Source organism: Sminthopsis crassicaudata, chromosome 4, assembly GCF_048593235.1.
Source record: "Sminthopsis crassicaudata isolate SCR6 chromosome 4, ASM4859323v1, whole genome shotgun sequence".
Taxonomy (NCBI): Eukaryota; Metazoa; Chordata; class Mammalia; order Dasyuromorphia; family Dasyuridae; genus Sminthopsis; species Sminthopsis crassicaudata.
This window is the reverse complement of record NC_133620.1, coordinates 346,562,168-346,584,339: the sequence shown is the minus strand read 5'-3', so window position 1 is coordinate 346,584,339 and position 22,172 is coordinate 346,562,168. Positions and strand designations below refer to the sequence as shown.

At 39.5% G+C, this 22,172-nt stretch overlaps 1 protein-coding gene across 3 annotated transcripts; it reads right to left on the bottom strand.

Annotated features, from left to right (window-relative positions):
* Positions 1-4,792: 4,792 nt before the first annotated feature.
* On the bottom strand, positions 4,793-16,924 carry PHB1 (prohibitin 1). Of its 3 annotated transcripts, none has more exons than XM_074261203.1 (7): positions 16,893-16,924; positions 14,762-14,888; positions 13,484-13,645; positions 10,261-10,403; positions 9,991-10,107; positions 7,653-7,748; positions 4,793-5,928 (listed from the first exon to the last, which is right to left on the bottom strand). In XM_074261203.1, the coding sequence occupies exons 2-7, from the start codon at positions 14,847-14,849 to the stop codon at positions 5,716-5,718; spliced, it is 819 nt and encodes a 272-aa protein (XP_074117304.1). In that variant the 5' UTR covers positions 14,850-14,888; positions 16,893-16,924; the 3' UTR covers positions 4,793-5,715. The 3 variants fall into 3 exon arrangements, with proteins under 3 accessions (XP_074117304.1, XP_074117302.1, XP_074117303.1); XM_074261201.1 differs by having other exon boundaries at positions 16,848-16,913; XM_074261202.1 differs by lacking the exon at positions 16,893-16,924 and adding an exon at positions 16,734-16,868.
* Between the last annotated feature and the right edge of the window lie 5,248 nt (positions 16,925-22,172).

Sequence of the window (22,172 nt, the reverse complement as noted above, 5' to 3'; positions counted from 1 at the left end):
GCTTTTGAGAAATAATATCACGTAGGAATATAAAAATAAAATGAGATACACCAGTAAAAAAGTGAGAAAGTTAATAAGGCCCCTGTCTCTAGGAGATTTTCATGGTAATTGGGGCAGTTAGTGGCTGCTGAGGGCATAGTATACCAGGCCTGTAATCAGGAAGACTTGAATTCAGAAACTTACTAGCTATGTGATCTTGGGCAAGTCACTTAAAACAACAACAACAACAACAACAACAACAACTATATGACTCAGTTTCCCTGTCAGTAAAATAGAGATAAATAATAGTATCTACCTTTCGTGGCTGTCTGTTGTGAGAATGAAACTAGATAATAATTGTAAAGTGCTTAGCATAATTCCTTGTACATAGTGCTATATAAATGTTAGCTATTAATTAACAGAATGGAGACTTCCTGTGTTTTCTTTCACAACATGACTAATGTGGAAATATGTTTTGCATGACTGCACATGTATAACCTATGTCAAATTGCTTGCCTAAATGAGAAGGGAGGACAGAGAGAGAGAATGTGGAACTCAAAAACCAATTATTACAAATTTTACATGTAATAGGAAAAAATATATATTTTTAAAAAACAGCAACAAAATAGAATACAGCCTTCTACTAACCTCAGATTCGCAGCTCTGTAAAATCAGATTAGCTAACCTCTTATGGTCCTTAACAGTTCTGGCATTCATTCTGTGGTTCCTTGTGTCTCTGCATGTATAAAAGTATTAAGCTGATGTCAAGTTAAATCAAGTCAACTAGTATTTCTTAAGCATCTACTTATGTTTGAAGCACTGTACTAATTTCTGGCTTTATAAAACTAGGCAAGAAACTGTCTCTTATCTCAAGAAGCTCACAATCTCCAGGGAGAGACAATAGGCATATAACTATGTACAACCACACCCTGGCAAATCATTTGGGCTAAATTAGGTTGAGAGTAACTGAGGGATTAAAGTTCAGAATAACAAAACAAAAAAATTAAAATTATTTTTAAAAAACAGAAGGGAGATGGGAATAAGGAAATCACTTGTAAGAGAGATAGGGACTGAAATGGCCTACTTGTGTTGACTATAGATGGTGGGAGAAATAGGGAGCTATAATAAATGCTTAAGTAACCAGCCTCAGTTTCCTTAAATAAAGCAGGGATATTAATACCCATTTTGTTTACCTACCTTACAGAGTTGTGGTGAAGATCAAATACATTATAACTAACCATGCAATGCTGCATAAATGTAAGGTATTCTTCCTCCCCACATGGTTAACCATTGTTTTTTGAATTCCAAATTCTCCCCTTCCCTTTCTCTCCTCTCTCCTGACTTAGAAATGTATGATTATATGATAGATAACATCAAGACAGGGATATAATTTATTAATACAGTTTGAGTGGATGGCACAATTTCCATTTCTCTGAGAGTTAAGGCTCCATGAATTCCAACCTGAAAATTTATACCAAATAGTGACCTAATAATGGAAGAAAAAAAAAATTTAGCCAGAGACAGAAGGACCTAGTAAAGCCCAATGGGGATCCAAACTTAGGTCGAGGGTTTGAAGGAATTCTGGGTAGTGGCAAACTTTTTTAAGTCTGGAAGCCAGGAGACTTGTGAGTCCTATTTTCAACTCCTTTATAAAATAAGTTACTGCAGCTGTTCTAACTCAGGGTCCCTAGGTTTAAATTAGGCCAAGATTTCTCAATAATTGTATGCCCTCCCTCAAAAAGGATCAACACTTTACTTCCAAAGCTTCTCTGTTTGGGCTCTCCACTTTCCAGTTCCCACATCTGATTATCCCAATCTTGTCATTTGATGGTCTAATCTTCCAAACTTCCCAAATCCTGCATGCCTCAGTTGCCTACTACTGGATTTCAACCATGATTTGCTTTAGTCTCTGGACGTCTCACCAGCTTTCATGCCACATTGTGCCCCTTTCCCCTTTTCTAGTGCTTGGAACCGTAACTTGATCCTCAAAAGAGTATATCAGTCTACACCCTTGTGCTCCTCTCACCATCTCTATAATTTTCTAAACCAAAATATTCCTCCCAGGTCAGTACATCCTATATGTGTTCTCTCCCTCTCATTATTTTTGTATTAATATCCGTGGCTCTGAACATACTGTTTGATGCATAGTACAAATTTATTAAATGCCTTTCATTTATTCCTTCATTCTTCTTTCTAGAAGTGCTGATGGACCTAACTAAAGTATTCCTCTTTTATTTTGCCTTACTTCATCATTTATTCTTGCTTAGGGGTTGTTTTAAAAGTGTTCTTCAGTTATTTCATATTTATATTGCTCTTCCTCAACTATGCTGTAACCAGAGATTTTTCTAGGAATTTTTTTTTAACCTGAGGCGGATGGGGAGAAGGAGAACCATAGAAGAGACAGTGGAGGGAGGAGAGCAATGAGAGAGGGAGTAAGTTTGCCCTTCCCCTCTTCCCCCATGTCTTCTGGACCACAATCCCATCCCCTGGGTTCTTCCTGGAACCTGTCCTCTCTCTTCTCCCTTCTCTACCCTCTCCCTTTCCCCCTTCATCCCATGAGGTCTTGAGAATTGTAGAATGTTGGCATCTGAAGGAAAAACCCAGGCTTCTCTTTATGGTTCTAATTGTAATGTTCCTAAAGGCAAGAGACATTTCTATGAACTAGTATCCTCTGGTTTCAATTCCTTTGATTATACTTGAATGTTGCTTGTTAAAATGTTGAAAGTTGTTTAAATATTTCTTGAAATTTGTAAGCTTAAGGTATTAAAATGCCCTTTGTTAAGGAGACATTTTTGTTGTAATGTTATATATATTTTTGGTAATGTTATTTTAATTCCATTTATATGCCCAACCCTTCAAGTCCACATTGCCGGTCTTAACCCAGACTTCTGTATTGAGTATGTATGCTGTCTGCTGCTCTGGCCACTGTTGAGTGTGTCTAATTAAAGGTGACTTAACAAAGTAGAATTATCAAAGCCAGAGAAAATGACCTCTAAGATAAAAGTGTTGGCTCTTTATATCAGTCCTTCTAGGATCTAATGTCAGCTGACCTTGTCATACAAATGTGGCAACCAGAACAAGGGAGCCTGCCCACCAGTCCCTCACAATCAAGACGGAGCCTGACTTTGACAGATAGAAACCAGAGTTGATAAAAGCCCATTGTGGCAACTCCTAGGGAAGCCAGAAGCTATGGGGGGGCTCAGGGGTAAGCAGGCAGTTAACAACTCTTGAACATTTGTGAAAAGAATTACATAGGCCGCTGAGAGAGGAAGTCAAATCTAAATGAGGCCCTGGGGCTGCCATTTGGATGTGCCTCTGCCATCTACGGTGGGAAGGCTAACGGCAAAACCAGCAGGAAACCCGACCTGCCCAGCTGCTGAAAGGATGGAGCTGGAGGCAGAAGGAACACAGGAGCTGAAAGCAGGGAAGGAAAAGGAAGGATGGGATGGAAAACAGAGGACAGAGAAGGGAAGGGATGAGAAATCGAGGGGAGGGAAGGGAAAGGGAACATCCTTCAGTTTGGGGCTCTCCTACTGACACCTGGAGCATGAAACCCAATCACCCGCCAAAGGCAGGAAAAGCAACTGTGCTTTTAAAAAGGGCCAAGGGAGGAGAGAGGAGCCTCCCTGCAAAAGGGTGTCCAAAGCAATAAAATGCAGGAAAGGAGGAGGGCCCCGCGGTGGAAGTTGGTCTGGAAGTTATTTAGAAATATGCTCCCTTTCTGCTCAGCTCTTTAACGTGCTTTGCAAGTTCAGGCACCTCATCATTCTCTGGCCCCACTGTTCTCACAATAAAAAACAAAAAAAGCAGGAGACACACGAAGCTCTGAGAAGGATAAATGACTCTGGGGGAGGTAACAGTGAGGGAAGCTGGATGGGCAGCCCAGGGGAGAACCAAATAGGATATGAGGTTTTACTCAGAAATTTGGGGTTCAGATGGGGGTCAAGATCAGAGGCATACACTGAAGGCCTTTTGGGGAAGGGGAGCCAGATGGTGAGAGGAGGTTCATACAGAAATGAGCTCGAGATGGATGCAGAGTGGAACCTGGGATGACAGTTCAGTCTCCAGTTCCAAACCTGTGGATCAACCCCCCCATATCTACAGCTGACAGCTGGCCCAAGTGCTCTGGGAGAGGATATGGGCAGTTCAGGTCAGAGAACAGCATATGAATGACCTTCTCCTAGAATTAAAATGGGAATGAAAATCAAAACATTCTCAATGATCTATTTCCAGCTCATTTTCAGATTATTCATCCTCTCCAATTTCAGTGGGGCTTCCATCCTCAGCCCCTCACAACATACTCCAGTGATAAGCTAGCTGCTATGTCAAATCCTTTTTATACTAAGTAGAATCTGGTATATGAACCTGATTGGAAATATCACACTTTTTCACATTCCCACCCTAATTAACAAATTTCTCAAATCAAAATAAAGCAATTTAAAGGTTATGTGCTGCTAAGTCATCCATATCATCGTTTTCCTTTAATGAATTAATAATTTACATTTTTATAGGTTGAGAGCTGATAGGCACCTGCTTAACTTATAGTCAGAGTTAGTGGTCCCCACAACCAATGATGGCAAGTTACCTCATTCCCACCTCCTTCCACTCTCCAATTCAATAGCTCAACTGCTGACAAACTTTATCTGACACCAGGGAGATTCATTTCAGATTTGCCTGGAACAGAAACATCAAGTTCTTTTTACTCAGTTCAAGACTTTTCTCCTGGCTAGAAAGGCAAAGACACACGGCCCAAATCTGCCAGAAAGCTTTGTTCTAATCCCAGAATTCTAGCAAATAACACACACAGCCAAGATAGGGAATTTGGGTGTCATTTATTGAAGGCAGGTTACACAATTTGTACTCTCCCCCACGGCTGTTCCCATTCCTTCCACAATGTGAGCCACAAAGTTGTCTGGAAGGTCAGTGTCTCTGAATAAAAGAGCTAGGAACTCAGAATTGCACATAATTGGAGAGCGTATTCAGTCAGTGCTGAATGCAATCCCTCACACTGAGAGTTCCTCCTAAGCATTTTAAAAGAGGCTAGAGATGAGGGAGAAGCTTCCAGGTGGATCCCCTAAAGACCATTCCATCTTTAGAACCCTTTGGATTAGAGGAAGAGAAAATAATTTCCCTTATATCCCAGAAAGGCCAGCTTTCTCAGTACCAATCACATATATATGTGCTTCCATTAGTCCCACAGTTAATGATCAACCTCATGGCAATAGAAGGACCATTTCCTTCCTGAGACTCCACAGCACCTCCTCTAAACAAAATGCTGGAATGAATGGAGGGCTCCCTTCTCTAACAGCTAAGGCTCTGGGTGCTATCTTTTTTCTCATCATCTCTGGTCAAATGATGGAAAGCTCTAGTCTACATCAGTTCATTAAAGTTGTCCACTTGCGCATCTGTCTTTGCCCTTCTTCCTTTGACCTGTTTCCTGTTCCCAGAAGCACCGAGGTTGAACTTCTCCAGAAGATTGAGAGCATTGTTGCCCCAACCACTTGTTCAAGACAGATATTAGTTCTCGCTTAAAATTGGGATGGACAAGAGAGATGTAAAGAATGAAAGAGTTTAATCTCATGGAGAAATTAAAGATCCCAAAATGACTTTAATTTTATTTCCTTTGCTTAAGCCAAATCGTTAAATTTCACAGTGATTTTGGGTAGGAGGGGGGCAGGGAAAAGACTGTGGATTAGATCATGGTTGAGTGGGGTAGGATTGGTGAGGCCACAGGCTTCACTGGGGAAGCTGGAGGAGCACTGACTGTCCAGCAGGCAGGTAGGTGATGTTTCGAGAACGGGAAAGCTGGTATGCGATGTCCTCTGCAGCTTCCAGCTTACGAAGCTCTATTAGGCCATCTCCTGCAGTGGCCAGTGAATTGGCAATCAGCTCAGCTGCTTTGGAGTCACCCTCTGCTGAGATGATGGCTGCTTTCTTCTGTTGCTCAGCCTGAAAGAATTGGAAAGAGAGTCCACAATAAAGAGGAAACCAACCACCAATGAATGTAACTAACGAGCCAATGAATCCTAGTATGGAAAAACTCCATTTTTACCTGTAATTGTTGCCAGAGTGCCTTAGTGCTCTGAGTGTTTTCCTTAACTTATCTTAATTCAAGAGTCTATGTCAACTAGAAAGCTTTCTTGTCTACCTCAGTTCATTTTTTAAAAAGTTTTTTATTTTCAATATATATACATAAATAATTTTTGACATTCACCCCTACAAAATCCTGTGTTCTGATTTTTCCCTCCCTTCCCCCACTCACTCCCCTAGTTGGCCAAGTGATCCAATATATATTGAACATGTGCAATTCTTCTATACACATTTCCACAAATATCATGCTGCTCCAGAAAAATCAGATCAAAAAGGAAAAACAAAAACAAAAACCCGAAAAAGAAAACAAAATGCAAGCAACAACAAAAAGAGTGAAAATACTATGCTGTGGTCTGGTCCACATTCAATTCTCATTGTTCTCTCTCTGGGTGCAGATGGCTTTCTTCATCACAAGACCATTGGGATGCTCAGTTCATTTTTCAACACAACTCAACCTTTTTCCTTCTTCCAGTCCCTATACATAGCCAATTATTGTAAGGATTGATCTCTGCTGGCTCTATCTTATTTTCCAGACAGCCAACATCTCCTGCTCTGAACCAGATGAAGCCATGGACAAGGAAGGCAGAAAAAAGAATGGACATAAGGAGTTCCAGGATCAGTTGTCCCTCCCAACTCCCAATTCCTAAATAAAACAGAATGCCCATCACATCCAGCACTTTAAAGAAAAGAATTTGGCTTTTGTGTCTCTCTACAAATAAATGCTTAATGATTAATATCGGAACTCCCTGGTACCACATGGGTTCATTGGGAGGCATCTAATTTTATAGGAAGGAACTTAATTCCTTCCTATAGCTCCTGAGACCAGCTAAGTCCTTTTTGAGGACTACTTTTGGGTGCTTTTCCTATTAATGTCAACACAAATATACCTCTCCAATAAAAGCAATAGAGAAGACAATAAATTACACTTTAGAAGAATTTAAAGAAGGCATATTTAAAGGCATCTATGCTATGGTACCAACAGAACAAAATTTTTAATTTTTTATAAATTTTTCTTATTTTTAAAAAAGGGATTAAAAAAAAAACTAGGTTGAGGATGACATATTAAACCATTTACTGTTTCACTTAGTTCTGGAGTGAAGAGATAGGCTACATTTAGAGATGAAATCTAACTATTTTACATATCAGAATGGGAACCCTTAAAAATATCTATTTGAATTCAAGAAGTATACCACAAGATATTGAGTTCAACTGGAAGATAGAACTTTTCTTCCATAGGTCCACAGAAGACAATATAACGGTGATTCAAAAGGCTTTCTCAGAGAAGCTGAAAATATTCTGTGAGGAACACTTCTATTTATAGTATGGATATTTTTTATTTTAAGGATGATCTTTTCCTTTCTCCATAAGTCACTTAGGACTATAAATTCAAATGTCCCTACCAATCCCAGAGGACTATGGGATAGAAGTGTTTGAGTCCTGCCTCTTGATTCTCTCTTCTCCCCAAAATTATTCCAGAAGAACAAATGACAGAAAATAGATCTCCAGGCCACCCAGCAAATGGGAAAGCATGAAGGAAAAAGGAAAGAGAAAGAGAGGTTTCTGCCATCTGGTTGAACACTCACCTTTTCCACTACAAATCTGGCCCTCTCTGCTTCCTGCTGAGCCACCTGTTTGGCTTCTACTGCCTCCGTGAACTCCTTCCCAAAGGTCAGATGCGTCTGAAGGGAGAAAGGGAGCATAAGATGAGGAAGCATAATTGCTCACACAGCTTGGTCATGAGGCCCCCACAGCCTCAGGGAGGAAGAGAGGTCAGGAATGGTTCCAGCAGCTGGAGGAGCCAGTGAGGCCAGAAACTTCCCTCTCTCCTCCATACTCTGGTCCAAATAGTTTTCACTAAAGGTTCTATAGAAGTCCCGAAATATCCAACTTTGTATGGTTCTGTCACACCCAATATAGCAATTTCACACTGAAAGCGACAGCTGGAGCTTTTCACAATAGTCTGTAAGCATTAGAAGAAACTGGCTCCAGCCTTCCTTAGGGAGCTTATACAACTCAGGCCCCCCACCTCCAGATAGTTTTCTCTCAGGGTCCTTTGATTTCCCCTGCTTAAAGCTCCAAAGATGGCCAGATGGAAAAACTGAGTCTCAGATAGGTGAGGATTTGGCCAGCTCAATGACCCAGGAGAACAATGCACTACCCTTATGGATTATCCAGTCCCACTGACTTCTCTAAATCTTGTGGCCAATTCATTTCTCAGTAGCACCTCCATTACAGGCTGGAAAGAGAAAGAGCTCAAATTAGAGCCTTCTGGTAAAAGGATAAAGAAGAGCAAGGCAGGTAAAACCACTTCTCTTTACAAAGGGTTCCAGATACCTATTATCTATACATCTGTTCTCCAAATAACATGGATAATTGAATCACCTGGCTAGTCAAATATATGCTAACAAATCCTAAGAACAGTGGGGATTACATCACAGGACTGCTACTAGAAGCCAGTTAAAGAGCAATCAATGTGTTTACCCTTTTAGTTTTTTAAATGAAGGAAAATAAAGTCTTGGTTTTTCTATCAGATTTTGTTTCCTTGCCTATACTCAACATTACAGCATTACAACTTTGTGCCCCATTCCTAATAACCTCTTTCAGAATTGCAGCTGTCTGACTGCTGGCTTAGCTTTTAATCTATTTTAGTTAGTTTTGGGGAGGAGGGGCACACATGTAGTACTGAGACAGAAGCTACTGCAAAAATGAAAGGCCTTGGTGTAAATGAAGTAGAATTAGATTTCACTACAAAGGGACTAGTAGTGAAGGGTAACATTTTCCTACAAAAATATCGCATGCTACTAAGATAAAGTTTCTTGTGGGCAGCCCACATTTTCCCAGAGAATAATATATGGATAAAGCTTAACAAAATGCTAACTTGTTAGCTTCTTACTTAGTGCATTCTCACATTTACAGTGTGGAACTTTAGGAACATTCTGTGCCATTGGCCAAAAGGCTGCAAATATATATTTCACCAACAGGGGGAGCTCGGAGAGTCCTCTTATGCACCTATTCCAAGGCCTGACTGCTGTCTCTGGATTTTTAAAGAGAGTGAATGGGGTGGGTGTTGGGGAAGAGAGGGTGACTGTTTGAACAGCTGCATATGCTTGGGGGAAAACGGTGCCTTTTGCTAGCAACGTGCTGTAGAATGGAACAGGAAACACTCTCCCTCACCACCCTCCTGGACAAATTGCTCCAAATGACTTTTCCCAGAGTATCTAGAAACACGAACCCTTTTCCACACTTTCCTTGATCTGAAATGCTATCCTGCCTGTATTGTTTTCTATCTGGGCTATGACATTCAGTGCCATATAATGGCCATATAAATACACGGACTATAATATCTCAAGAGATGGCTTATGCCTTGGAGATGTCCCTTACTCCTCATATCAAGTTTTGGGGAGATACTGTCTCAACTTTCACTGGGGTCTTTCTGATGCTCAACTGACAAATGTCAGAACAGGGGTATTCTGGAATTCCCAGGGGTCAGTCAGGGAGGTCTAACGTGGAGAGAAATTGTTAGAGCTCTGCTCAGGTTTTCCCCCTTATTGTAGTTAGCTTCTTCCCATGTCAAACAGGGTTAATGAGACTTCCCTTCCTGTAAGAAGAGCTCACATTTCTATAGGGGAGAAAGAGATGCAATGGCAAAGAAGAGTCTGGGAAGGGCTAAGGGTTATAAGAAAAATGTGCATGGCAGAGGGCAACTTTCTAAGTTTTCAGACTTGTGTAGAGACAGCTAAAGCTTAAAAAAACTCCAAGAAAACCGCTTTATATTGACAAGAAGCCTCAGCACTTTCAGGTCTAACATGACTCTCAGTTATTGGCCTCAATATATGGCAGAGGGTGGCATATATTGGCAAGAGAGAAACTGCAAAGTTATAGGAATAGTCCAGTATGAAATCAGAGGTAACAGAATCTTACCAAAGAAACATCATCTAGGATGAGCCCAAAGGTTGCAGCTCGCTCTGTGAGGTCATCACTCACTTGTCTGGAGACCAGTTCTCTCTGGGTAATCAATTCTCCAGCATCAAATCGAGCCTAGCTCAAAAGAAAATTAGAAAACAGGAGATTTGTGAGGAAGAAGGGAAACAAACCAAGAAACCATACCTAGATCCTAATCAAACAAAAGTTAAATTTCCCTGCACCTGGCAATATGTAAGAGGTCTGGTTCCAGCTCACAAGATTACTTACTACTACTGACTTGAGGATCTCAGTGGTGATGGATGGCAGCACCCGCTCGTCGTAGTCCTCGCCAATGCTGGTGAAGATTCGGGGCAGCTGATTAGCAACAGGCCGGAAGAGAATACGAAGAGTGATATTGACATTCTGTAAATCTGTATTCAGGGAAGAAAAAAGGTGACATGACAAATTAGGTTTGGGAAGCACAAAAATCTCACATGACCAATTTCCCATCCCAAACTTGTCCCAACTAAGAAAAGAAGCCAATTAATCTGGATGTTTTAGGGTCAGGAAACTACCCTGAAGCACTTGATCCCACTGACCACATTCTCCTCCTAGATTTCTTCTTCTTTCTACAACATTGTCCTCTCTTGATTCTCCTAGCTATCAGGCCACTATTTCCTAGTATTTTTTCCCAGATTACTGTGAAGGTCTCATCTTTATCTGTGGATGTACCTCATGATTTTGTCTTGTGTCTTGCCTACCCATATCTTTTCTATCAGGTTTGATGATCATATCTGTGCACATGACTCCCAAGTCTATATAAGGGTCCTCTTTCAAGTTCTTCATCATCAGTGGGTTGGCACAAAGGCACTGACTAGTCTAAAGGGGTTTCTTACCCCAGTCCAGGGATGCTGCTCCTAATACTTCATCAAAAGATTTAAACACATGCACACGTGCGCCCCCCCCGCTTATACTTCCTTTGGTAAGTTTACTGGACTTTTACAATTGGAAATCCCATAGGCATGTCAAATTCAGGTCCAAAAGCAGAATTTATCATCTTCTCCCTGTGCCTCAACTGATCTGTCTTCATAACTCCTACTATGTTTTAGTTATACAGGTTTGGAAACTCGGAATGATTCTTGAATGCTCACTCTCTCTCAATCCACTTATCTTTTCAGTTGCCAATTCTGATTGATTTTATGTCCATGATACTTCTTATACCTGTTCCCTTCCTCTACTCACAGGATCACTGTCCTAGTACAGGTTCTTACCACTTCTTGCCTGAACTATTTTGAGAGTTTCTTAATTGATCTCCTTGCCTTAGGATTCTTGTCTCTTCACTTCATTCTTCACCCAAATTCCAAATTCCAAATTGATATTCCTAAAGCCCAGGTCTGACTATGTTATTCCTTATTCAAAACTCTATAGCTCTTCCTTCCCCAAGAATAAAACTTTTGGAAGGTATTTAAATATAAAGCTTTTAGAGTTCCAGTCCAACCTTCAAAGTTTATTACACATTATTCCACTATGATCGCTAAGTTTCAGCCAAAATGGCCTTCCTGTTCCTTGTACACAACCTTCTACTTTTTGTTCTTCATTCCTGGGTTAAATGCCCTTCTCACTTCTATCTGTTAGAATGCTGAGATCTCTTTAAAATCTGGTACAAGGCTTTATGCATCTATTGTTTATATGCTCTGTGTGTGTGTGTGTATTTGTATACACACATGCTTACAGATCCTAAAAGGGCACCTACCACATGACATTAGTCAATTAGAGATTTTCCAAAGAAGATGGATAACTTTTCATTTTATTCCAAGCCTTCCTGGATTATCAGCAATTAAGACCGAATACATGACAAAGAAAACCAACAAACCTACTATGTGCTAGGTACTGAGAAGAAGCCCAATATGTCAAATAAAAAGAAAGATAAATGATGTCATAACTTGAAACAAAGATAGTCCTTCAGAACCCCAGGAGTATAACCCACTTTTCCCCAAGGTTAGGAGAATTTCCTCATCACACACATCCCATTTGTCATTACTTTTCACTATGGAGGTTACAATAAAAAATAGCATTTTACATTTATATAATGCTTTTAAGATTGCAAACCACTTTCCATATATATTCTAGGTTAGTTTTCAAAACATCTCTGAAAGGAAGCAGAATATAGATGGGAAAACTGAGGCATACAGGTTACCTGAATTCCTATAGTTATTAAATGGAAATGCTAAGACTCAAAGCTAAGTCATTCTCTTAGTCTGGCATCTTCCTTACAACACTGTTTCCTATAGTATGACAGATAGTAATTTTTGTTCTAAAGTAAACCTTTCAGCAATGTATTGGTATTTATAAAGACCCCTTCTCCAAAACTATTAGTCAAAAAGAAAGATTAACTTCACTATCTGATAGTCCTATATTCCACCCTAAAAAATTATGGGTAGAGAGAGATGATTCTGAAGAAACAGGAAAACAAAAAAGAATCTGCCTTCAAGGACCCTTCCAACTTAGCTGGAAAAGAGAACACATGAGAAATCCCTAAAGAACAAAGTAGCACAGCATTTAATGCATATAATATGGGAGGGAGTTCAGAGTTAGGTTTTCCAAGTTCAAATTCCAATGAGCTCACTCCAGCCAACTTTCATCTCCTCTCTTGGCACCAGATAAATAGATACCAAAAAAAAAGTACCTCAGTGCCGCCTGGCTAAGCTTTACTAAGTAGTTTAAAAAACACCCAATCATCCAAGGTGGATCAAAAAGACCACCATGATGTTTTATTTACCAATTTCAATATGGTAAAGCAATAATTGCAGCAAAACTGTTATTCACATACAAAGAGAGTATTAATGATAAACCCCTACCTAAAGCACAAACTAGGTGGGAGAGTGAGAACGGGGAAGGAAAAAACAGAGTGGGTAGAAGTATTACATTTTTATATTTCATGTATGTACAAACATTTAACTATACTTATAATTTTCACAGCTCATATCTTGTTCATACCAAAAAAACTGTTCAAAGGTTTATGCTCTACAGAGTCATAGCTTACCCTCTCCTTGTGTCCTAATTATATTATGATAGAAACTCACAGAAAAATGAAATATATATCTTCTTTAATTACCATGGGGACTTCTATCAAATGATCACTGGGATTTTGCTAGCATTTAGCAGTGGCTGAACCATTTTTCAGTCACATCTGACTCTTTGTGACCCCCCCACTTGAGATTTTCTTGGTAAAAATACTGGAATGATTGACCATTTCCTTGTCCAGATCACTTTACAGATGAGCAAACTGAGGCAAACAGGGTGAAATGACCTGCCTAGGCTCACATAGCTAGTTAAGTGTCTGAGGTCAGATTTGAACTCAAGAAACTAAGTTTTCCTGAATCCAGGTCTGGTACTCTATCCACTGCAACACTTAGCTGCCCCCATCTATCAGAGCAAATGACAAATACGTTTTGGGGTCAACTAAGAATCCATAGCTATTTTTCCATAGAAACTCATAAAGAATACTCACCCTTGCTACCAGTGATTACTGGGACATTCCGTGGCCGGGAACGGCAGTCAAAAATAATTGGTTTCTGTACCCATGGGATGAGAAAATGAGTCCCTTCCCCTACAACAATGTCTTGGACTCCACGGAACCTATCAAAGATGACAGCTCTGTGGCCAGCATCCACTAGAAAGCAAGAAGGAAAAGAGCAAGTCAAGTAAATGAACTTACTGATAAACTTTTTTACATATCTGATAGGATGACTTGGCATAAAACATGCTCATTTAGTAAGCCTTCATTCTTTTGATTCCTCTTCCTGAACTTCTGTGTCCCTAAAGGATTCTAAAGAGTTACGTAAGCAAGTAATCACTTCCTATACCATGTGCTTCCCCAAGGACTTAGGTAATAGGATCTGTTCTCTAACATCATTTCTCATTGGAAGATAAAATTGCTGATTTATGATTAACCATGCTCTCCTTTGCTCCCCTGAGCATATTTCCATGAATATACAATCCACATTAAAAATCTGTATCTGGATCATCACCACTGGAGTCATATGCATACTTTCAACTTACCTGAATGCTTTTCAGGTGCAACACTCCCAATGGGGAGTTTGACATTTAGAACCTCCACTTTTAATTTTCTGATGTCTTTGTTTTTCTCAAAGCATTATATGGGAGTGAGTGACATTCATGTTCACTAAGTCAAAGATCATGTCACTAGTAAGTCCTGCATCCATTTGTATAAATGTGAATATTGGAGCACTAGAGAAAGTGTCCCAGGGCCCCAGAAGTTGCCCTCTGATGCTTTTGGAAATTTGGCATCTCTACTTCTTAAGCCTCGACATTGCCATGAAGTTCTTTTGGTCAAACCTGTATGTCCAGAAAGCTGCTTCTTGGCTGTGCACTTGGGATGTGCTACTTTAATTATACAAAAGCAGTTGTGGGATCTGATAGGCTCCCCCAAAACTACATGGGGCCCAATGTGGAAATATTCACCCAAGGTAGAAAGAAAGTGATATCTGTTATCTGATTAAATACTTTTTTTTAACAGGGTAGAACATCAAAGGAAGGAATATTTGTAAACAAAAAGTGAAAAGAACCAAAGCTTAAAAAGTTATACAAGGTCTTTTTTAAATAGCAAGAAATCCCAATTGTGAATATACACAGTATGGAAAGGACTGGGTAGGCCAGTTTTATCAGACAACCATTTCCATGGATAATCATCACTATCGGGGGTGTTACACTGGACAATAGGAACCCTTAGTAGGAGTCAGAAAACTGCTCTTCTTCAGTGCCTCACCATTATATAAGGCAGAGTTGACAACTCCTCCTACAACAGCTAAGCCCAGGCCAAACTTGCCAACAGCTTCAAACAGTTTAGCAGCCATGTCTCCTTCAGATGGTCTTGGTCTTCTGTTCTCTTAGACCTACAGGGAAAAAACAAAAAGCTAGTCTGGCCCATACGTGTCTTAGGGAAAACTCATTCCCAACCATTATTTTTATTTTCTAATTAGGCTAAGATTTCTATTTTCTTGAGGGTTCTACCCATCCTTACTCCAGCAGGTTAACGCTCAAAGACATTTAAAATTAAGTCATGGATCTTGTGTTCATCCTCAGTTGAAACACTAGATGACAAGGATGGGGGCTGGGACTGGCTTGGGAAAGGTAGGGTATGGTATTTCTCAGACCAAAATCATGGGCCTGGTCTCTAATACTATTTAACTATACTGTAAAAGCTCCTTCCCCCTGACAAATAAAAACTAGATTCCAGCAGTCACAGTGGGAATGAGGTGACAGGACAGGGATTTCATCAAATACCATTGCAATATTAAAAAAAAAAAAAAAAAATCAATGTACAATACAACACTTATAGTAGGTTTACTAACACCATTATCCATTATGAAGAATGTCATGTTATTAGAGGAAAGAAAGATTGCACGTAAAAGTCCTTTGGAAGAATGATAGCATGAAACTGGAGTTCCAGGGAAAATGATAAGTAGGGATAGATTCTTGCAAAGTTAGGAAAGTTTTTCAGAGACTAAAAGAAATTAACAAGACTTCAGAAACCAGAAATTTCATTTAACCATAGAGATGGTCTCATTATTTTCCCCTCCCCTCAATTTTATATTATTCCTCTCCAATATACTATAGTTTAAATGTATAGGTTTTATAGCTATTATAAGGTATAAGGACAAGGACTGGACTTGTAACTTCATTGTAATAAATGAAGGCTCTTTTTTGTATAATGGACCCTTTTGGAAATTTGGTAAAATCTATGGATCTTGCCTCAGAATGTTCATTGCGTACAATCAAAGGAAATGCTAAATTTCAGTTTGACATTAGTAAAAATAAAGACAATTTTTTTCTCATCTAAAAGCTATCCTTGGACCTCAAGTTTAAGAGCTCCTGGTACAGGGTGAGGAAATTTCTAGCAATGCAGGTTAGTACCTTCTCTGCAATTTATGGTCTTAGAGCTGCCGGAGCACTGGGGAAGTTAGCTGACTGGCCCAGAGACACAAGCTAGCGGGGTAAAAAAAAAAGGATTCAAACCTGGATCTTCCAGGCTTTGAGGTCTTTCTGTCTGTATCTGTATTGCTAAGAAAGGCTTCAAAGACCAAATAGATCAAACTTTTCATTTACAGACACAGAAATTGAAAATCACAGAATTCAAGCTGGGCCTAGATTTTCTGACTCGTAAATTCACGTCTTTTTCACTAACACTAGGCTACCAACTCTCAAACTCTTTTTGCCTCCTAGGAGTCCCCTACCTTTTTTTCTTTCCAACTCTCCTACTATCCCACTAAGCTTGGCCTTCCCCCTCCAGCCTGCTCCCTTAGCCTCCTCACAGTGGGGATGAGGTGAGAATATGGGGAACTGGTCAACTCCTCTTCTCCCTCAACTTCTCCCATTCTCCTCAGCTTCCTCTCTATTCTCTCCCTCAGGTTTCCATTCTTTCTCAGTTCCCCCTCTGTTCTTTCCCTGTTTCCGCCATTCTCTCCTTCAGTCCCCTCCCACTTTCTCCCTCAGTTTCCCCCCATTCTCTTTCGCAATTCCCTCCCATTCTTTCTCAATTCTCCCTCCCATTCTCTCCCTAGCCTCCCCCTCCCCCGCCATTCTCTCCCTCTCGTCATTCTTTCAGTTCCCCTTATTCTCCCCCAGTGCCCCTCCATTCTCTTCCTCAGTTTCCCCTCCATTCTCTCCCTCGGCTTCCTCACATTTCCTTTCTCATTCTGGCTCTCAGCCCCTCTGCTCTTCTTCCCTTCCTCCATTACCTCCTTCTGTCCTAAAACCTCCTCCCACTTCTCCTCCCTTATGTATCCCACGGGAGTACACAGAAGCAGGACACGGCGCGGCGGTTATTAAAAGGGCCCAAACCCTTAGCTCACCAGACACAACTCTGACCTCCACATGAATTCCCCAACCCTACTTACTGCGCCTGCGTCGAGTCCCGCCTTTCCTTCACCGCCCCTTCTTGAAGGACCTTTCTTCTTACTGGTTGACAAGGACGTGCCGCCTTCTGGGATTGGTAGTTCGATACTGGGTCCTAGGTCCCTATTTTTGTAATAAGAGGAAACTACGACTCCCGGGATGCCTCGCTGCCTTCTAGCTTGTGAAGAAACTCCTTTCCCATTGGTTTGGACTGTATGAAATTAGCCCCAAAGGCTTCTGGGGTTGTAGTTCACTTGGGATGATTGCACGTGCCTCCGGAAGCGTCTATTAAGCCCTTGAATCTGGGGAGTTAACTCCTGGGGTTGGCCCTCGGGCTAAAGTTGAAGGGAAAGGCAGAAGAGAAAGGGCACCGAGTTCTCACGGCCGAGACTTGGCAGTGATTTTGTTAGTTTCCTCTTCCTTGACTTGCGTTTCTACTTGTCGACCAGAGTCTGTGTGTGCTTGGATTCTGTAGGGTCCGAGATGGACAGGCGGAAGCTTTTCATTCTGCAAACGAGGAAACTGAGGCACAGAAAAGTGAAGTGGGGATCGCAAGCCAGGGCTGCGAATCTCCTCACGCGCTATTGGTCCGCCTCGAGATGCAGACCTTGATGCGATCACCGCCACTTCTGCTAAGTCCATTTCTGCGCTGTGTATGAGAGGTGCAAAGCACTGGTCTGGGGTACCTACACAGCCTAGACGCGGAACGTGTTTCCGCGTGGTTGAAAGTAAATATGTAAATATCTATGTAAATATTCATGTAAATATGTAAATATTCATGTAAATATTAAAATGTAGGTCTTTCTAATCTTCAGAACTCAGCTTGCCCATCACGAAATGCAGAAATCCTGAACACTGATTTTACCTGCTTCCTAATTCTTTTCATCTCTGACTTTTTATTACTTCCACATTGCCAAGGTCACGCCCTTGGAAGTGAGTGCTGTCCAAGAATGGTATAAGGGATCTAGAGGGGATTGTCCTAGTGCTAGACTATTGGGGATTGTGTAGGCACAAGACGTCCGAGGATGCGGTAGTCCGACACTTAGTTCCTGTTGAGTAAACACCAAAGTAAGCATTTCTAAAAGTAGTTAATTGACTATAGCGTGGAAGAAATATTATGATGGAAAAGACAGTGCCTGGGAGGCAGAAAAGGAGAAGTCATTTATTTATTAAGCATCTACTCAGCACTGTACTAAAGAATACAAATACAAAAATGAGACAGTTTACATTCTAATGAGGGGAATGTAACATTCACATAAATCTAGGATTTAATTTTTAAAATTTTATTTTTTTATTTACATATTATATTATTATTTATATTTATTTTTTGTTTTTTTATTTTAAATTTTATTTTTATAGCTTTTTATTTACAAAACATATGCATGGGTAATTTTTCAACATTGACAATTGCAAAAACTTCTGTTCCAATTTTTCCCCTTCCTCCCTCCCCCAGATGGCAGGTTGTCTAATACATGTTAAATATGTTCAAGTTTATGTTAAATACAATATATGTATACATATTTATAGTTATCTTGTTGCACAGAAAAGATTGGATTTAGAAAGAAGGTGAAAATAACCTGGGAAGAAAAAAACAAAAATGCAAGCAAACAGTAACAGAAAGAGTGGAAATGTTATGTTGTGGTCCATACTCATTTCCCATAGTTCTCTCTCTGGGTGTAACTGGTTCTGTACATTACAGATCAATTGGAACTGACTTGGATTCTCTCATTGTTGAAGAGAGCCACGCCCATTAGAATTGATCATCGTGTAGTATTGTTGTTGCCATGTATAATGATCTCCTGGTTCTGCTCATTTCACTCAGCATCAGTTCATGTAAATTTCTCCAAGCCTCTCTGTATTATCCTGCTGGTCATTTCTTATAGAACAGGAATATGTAAATTTTTTTTTTTTTTTAATGCAGTGATTTTGAGAATGGGGGTAATAATGTCATAAAAGATGGTCAGATTCTTTAAAAGGCAGGATGGCATCATGAATGGAATAAATGCATGAAAAGGACTCATTAACAGCCTGTTGCTGTTGAATTGTTTTAATTGTGTCCAACACTTCATGACCCATTTATGATTTTCTTGGCAGAGATACTGGAGGGGTTTGCCATTTCCTTCTCCAGCTCATTTTACATATCAGGAAACCAAGGCAAACAGGATTGAGTGACTTGCCCAACTAATAAGTGTCTGTAGCCAGATTTAAAGTTAGAAGATGTCTTCCTGACTCTAGGCCTGGTATTGTATTCATTGCACCATCTAAATGCTCTTTATACTGCCTGTCTTACTTGGGTATTGGAGATAAAGTACTTTATAAACCTTAAGTCTGAAGAAATGGAGTTGTAGTATTCTATTATCAGCTACATAAAGAATTTAATAAATAATTCTGGATCGGCCTGAGAACTTAACTATGCTTTAACAGCTTGTTTCATTGCCCATCTTCAGTTCCCAGTCTCAGTCCCAAGCTGTGCTAGCAGCAGAGGAGTGGAGACACAAGTTCTAGTTCCAGGGTGGAAAAGAATGCTTGTGGTTCCTCACAGATCAGAGTGCAAGGCAAAAGAGCAGTGACTGCATCTCTCCTTAGATCATACCACTTTGGAAGGATTAAAAACTTAAAGATCCCCAGAACTAGTGCTGAAAGCCACAGCACAAAAAAATCCCTGAAGCTTGGAACAGTGCCCCTTCCACTCCAGGAGAAGAGCTCAACCTTAAAATAAAATAAAATAGCTGGAAAAATGAACAAACAACAACAAAAAAAGAACCTCGTGATAGAAAGTTATTATGAAGGTTAAAACACAAACTCAGAAGAAAACAAAGTCAAAACAGCTACATCCAAAACCTCAAAGAAAAATGTGAATCGATCTTAGCTCCTTCCTCCCTACCAAAAAAAAGAATTCATGGGGACAGCTGGATGGCACAGTGGATAGAGCACTGGCCTTGAAGTCAGGAAGATCTGAGTTCAATCTGGCCTCAGACACTTAATACTACCTGGCTGTATAACCCTGGGCAAGTCACTTAACCTCAATTGCTTCAGCAAAAACAAAAACAAGAATTCATCGAAGAGCTCAAATTTTTAAAAATAAATTTAGTAAGAGAGAAAATTGGGCAGCTAAATGCAAATTATGCAAGAAAATCATGAAAAAAGAATCAACATCTTGGTAAAGGAGGGTCAAAAATTATTGAAGAAAACAATACTTTAAAAAAACAGAACAGGCCTAATGGTAGAGACACAAAAATCTACTGAAGAGAAGGATTCCTTTAAAAACAGAGTTTTCCAAAAGGGAAATGATGTTCAAAAATTCATTAAAGAAAATAATTTCTTAAAAAGTAGAATTGGGGGCAGCTAGATGGTACAGTGGATAGAACATCAACTCTGAAGTCAGAAGGACCTGAGTTCAAACTGACATCAGACACTTAACGCTTACTAGCTGTGTGACCCTGGGCAAGTCACTTAACCCCAATTGCCTCAGCAAAACAAACAAACAAACAAACAAAAACCAAAAATAGAATTGGCCAAATGGAAAAGGATATACAAAAGCTTACTAATGACAATATTTCCTTAAAAAGTGGAATTGAGCAAGTTGAAGTTAATGACTCTAAGAAACAGTAAAACAAAATGAAAAGAATGAAAATATATAAGAAAATGTGAATATCTCATTGGAAAAACAACTGATTTACATTGAGAAGAGATAATTTAAGAATTATTGGACTAATAGGAAACCATGATCAAATGAAAAGCTTAGACAGCATATTTCAAGAAAATTATCAAGGAAAACTGTTCTGATATCTTAGAATCAGAAGGCAGAATAGAAATTAAAGGAATTTGCCTTTACATTTGCCTTTTTTAAAAATTATAGCTTTTTATTTACAAGATATATATGTATGGGTAATTTTTCAGCATTGACAATTGCAAAACTTTTTGTTCCAGTTTTTCCCCTCCTTCCCTCACTCCCTCCCCCAGATGGCAGGTTGACCAATATATGTTAAATATGTTAAAGCATATGTTAAATACAATATATGTATGTATGTCCATACAGTTATTTTGCTGTACAAAAAGAATCAGACTTTGGGGCAGCTAGGTGGCGCAGTGGATAGAGCACTAGCCCTGAATTCAGGAGGACCCGAATTCAAATTTGATCTCAGACACTTAACACTTCCTAACTGTGTGACCCTAGGCAAGTCTTAGGGAAAAAAAAAAGAATGTGGTATATGTAATACCTGTACAATCAATTAAACATATTTCCACATCCATCATATTGTAAAAGAAGAATCAGACTTTGAAATAGTGTACAATTAACCTGTGAAGGAAATAAAAAATGCAGGTACACAAAAATAGAGGGATTGGAAATTCTATGTAGTGGTTCATACTCATTTCCCAGAGTTCTTTCACTAGGTGTAGCTGGTTCAATTCATTACTGCTTTGTTGGAACTGATTTGGTTCATCTCATTGATGAAGAGGGCCACATCCATCAGAATTGATCATCATATAGCATTGTTGTTGAAGTATATAATGATTTCCTGGTTCTGCTCATTTCACTCAGCAGCAGTTCATGTAAGTCTCTCCAGGTCTTTCTGAAATCATCCTGTTGGTCATTTCTTACAGAACCATAATATTCCATAACATTCATATACCACAATTTATTCATCCATTCTCCAATTGATGGGCATCCACTCAGTTTCCAGTTTCTGGCCACTACAAAGAAGGAATTTGCCAACCTCTTCAAAGAAATCCCAAAGTAAAAATTCTTAGTAATATGGCCAAAATTCAGAGTTCCCAAGTCAAAGAGAAAATACTGTAAACAGTCAGAAAAAATCAATTCAAATATCATGCAACCATAGGCAGTATAACACAAAATTTAGCAACTTACACTTTAACAAATTGAAGGACATGACATATTCCAGAAAGAAAGGAGTTAGAATTACAAATAAGAATCACCTATGCAGCAATACTGAATATAATGCTTCAGGAGAAAAAATGGATATTTAATTCAATAGAGGACTGATGAAAAGACCAGAGCTGAATAGAAAATCTGATTTTTAGATACAAGACTTAAGAGAAGCATAAAAAAATAAAGAGAAAAGAGAAATCACCAGAAATTTAATAAGGTAAAACTCTTTACATTCCTACATGGAAGATATTTGTAACTCCTAAGAATTTCATTATTATTGGATAGTTAGAAGACAGAGGGCATGGATGTGAGTTGATTTTGATGGGATGATATCTTTAAAAAATAAAATTAAGGGATTAGAAAGAGGAATGTATTGGGAGAAGGAGGAAGG